The sequence below is a fragment of the Austrofundulus limnaeus genome, unplaced genomic scaffold (genome assembly GCF_001266775.1).
Source record: "Austrofundulus limnaeus strain Quisiro unplaced genomic scaffold, Austrofundulus_limnaeus-1.0 Scaffold280, whole genome shotgun sequence".
In the NCBI taxonomy this organism is placed as follows: domain Eukaryota; kingdom Metazoa; phylum Chordata; class Actinopteri; order Cyprinodontiformes; family Rivulidae; genus Austrofundulus; species Austrofundulus limnaeus.
This window is the reverse complement of record NW_013952682.1, coordinates 169,869-172,168: the sequence shown is the minus strand read 5'-3', so window position 1 is coordinate 172,168 and position 2,300 is coordinate 169,869. Positions and strand designations below refer to the sequence as shown.

The 2,300-nt window shown below is 37.3% G+C and overlaps 1 protein-coding gene across 1 annotated transcript in view; it reads right to left on the bottom strand.

Moving 5' to 3' along the window:
* Positions 1–2,300, bottom strand: part of plpp4 (phospholipid phosphatase 4) — a 46,459-nt gene that overhangs the window by 3,279 nt on the left and 40,880 nt on the right. Inside the window, exon 6 of the mRNA XM_014021146.1 lies at positions 1,946–2,116. Coding sequence (XP_013876600.1) covers positions 1,946–2,116 — 171 coding nt within the window. The remainder of the gene's footprint in view (positions 1–1,945; positions 2,117–2,300) is intronic.

Sequence of the window (2,300 nt, the reverse complement as noted above, 5' to 3'; positions counted from 1 at the left end):
TAACTTATCTATAAACCATTTATAAGCTATTTATAAAGGGAGTCTTATTGTAAAGTGGTACCGATATTTCTTTAGGAAAAATAAAAAAACTTGGTCTGTTTTTGATAAAACTCTGTAAACGAGGAGCGGCTCTGACAAAACGGAGCTCAGGTCCTGTTCAAAAGGAAAGTGTGAACAAATTGTTCCTGTTTGTAGGTTTTATGTTTCTTTATGAGACATTTATTAAGTTCAAGAATCATCTGAGATTCTGTTTTACGTTCAAATACCTCAAACACTAACCTGCTGAACCTCAGCAGTTTTAGATTTGTGAAATAATGGCTTTTACATTTTTAACTCTTGCTTTTTGTTTGTTAAATTATTTATAAATCTACTTTTTAGGTTATTAAACATGTTAGAAAAAACGGAAAAGTGAAATTTAGAAAATAAAATGGAAAAAGCAAAATTAAGGACAAACCACAGGAAGTGTGATGCTTAATGCTAGATGAATTTTACTGAAAGCTGCTGAAGAAGCAGAAAAAGGTTTAATAGTAAAACTGCTAAGAGGTAAATTTGAACAGCAAAGCTTTGCTGAAAGTCGGAAAAAAAGAGGAAAAAAATCAGTAAGATAGCAATCTGAAGAGCAAAAAAGTAGCTAAACTTAGCAAAAAGAGGCTAAARGGAGCAAAATCAAGTTAAAATTACCAGAGGATTAGCAAAAAACAAGAGGAGTGCAAAGAAACTTGTTTTAAAATAGCTTTAAAAAGCTGTAATAGCTTAAATTAATACTAACAGAAAGACAACATGTTAAGCAGTAAATATCTGAAATTATCACAAAGATTAAGTTAGCTGAAAAAAGCTCAAATTATCTGAAATTAGCTAAAAAGTGGCTAAAAACACAAAAAACTGATTAAATTAGCAGAAAGCTAATGAAAGAATCTTAGAAGATTAGCAGAAAAGGTCAACGTGACAGCTTAAAAAGTCTAAAATAAATTGAAGCTAAATATCTCAAAAAYTACAAACTGCTGAAAAAGCAGAAGTCATGGCTGGAATGTCCTGAAGGAGCCGAACGTTTTTATGTAAAAATGAGATACGTGACACAAAACKTACAAAAGATGATCTTCAACAGACAAACTGGATTTCATTGGGCTGCTGAGTGACAGCTGAAATTTGTTGAAAAAGCTGAAACTGAATAGCTAAAGTTTAACCTAAAATAAGCAAAACCTTAGCTAAAATGTTTTTAGCAAATTAGTAGCTTAAAATGGCAAAACTGTTGCTTCAAACTAGCAAAACCATAGCTTAAAGAAGTGGCTAAAAGCTAAAACCTGCAAAATCGCAGCTAAAGGAAGCGGCTACAAATCTGAATTTGCTAAATTCCGTTTACATGGTAAAAAAATCACGAATATTTCTTTGATTCAAACTCTGCACATTAATCCAAATGTTCGTGACTTCTGTCAAACAAACCAGTTCAGTGGTTTTCAGCGTCTCCTCGGCGTAAAAGGAGAAAATTAATATTCACAGTGCGCGGTGTAGCAGCTGGGCTAACGGGCGCTCCAAGCTTGTGTTTACACTGGGAGCAGATTGGAGACCCTCAGATTTAATGGACTGCTCTGCCGCTACCTTCTCCCAGTCTGGAGAAGAGCCAGGGAGGCTTCAGAACCGTCTGGGCTTCAGCGTAACTACAGCAAGTCTGCTGCTTCAGCTTCTAATGAGACGTTGTCAGTTTGGCAGCCGGGATCTTACGGCTTCCTGAAAGTCATTAACACCGTATGACAACTTATCCCACCTCCTCAAACACCTGCTTTACTTATGAGATGCAGGATTTTTTCCATTTCTCCACACYTCTCATTCTAATTCTAGAAGAATTCCTAGAAAAGCTAAAATTAGTCATTCTAGTTTCCTGCATGTTTCATGAGGGTGGAGGTTTAATGAGCTCATGAAGTGAGTAATAAGGAAGTTASTCGTGTACCTTGCCAGTGGTGTTTGTAGTCGCAGGTCCTGGACAAGGCGATCATCATGGCGCTGTAGAGAGGCAGAACCATGGCGCAGAGACGCCAGCTGCGACCTCGGCCCTGATCCGTGAAGCACTGCAGCTTTCCCGCCAAGTAGAAGGAGGTGAACCCCAGACCGGAGAACGCAACTGCAGGAGGCATAACGAGACGGAAGACAGGAGAATCAGCTTTAAAACATTTCATCAGCATCCAGAGTAAAGTGTGATGAGATACGTATCACGACACATGGGGTCACAATATATCGCAATATATCATGATACTGTAGGCAAGGCGATATATCACCATTTTTCCCAAAAAATATTAATATTTTTT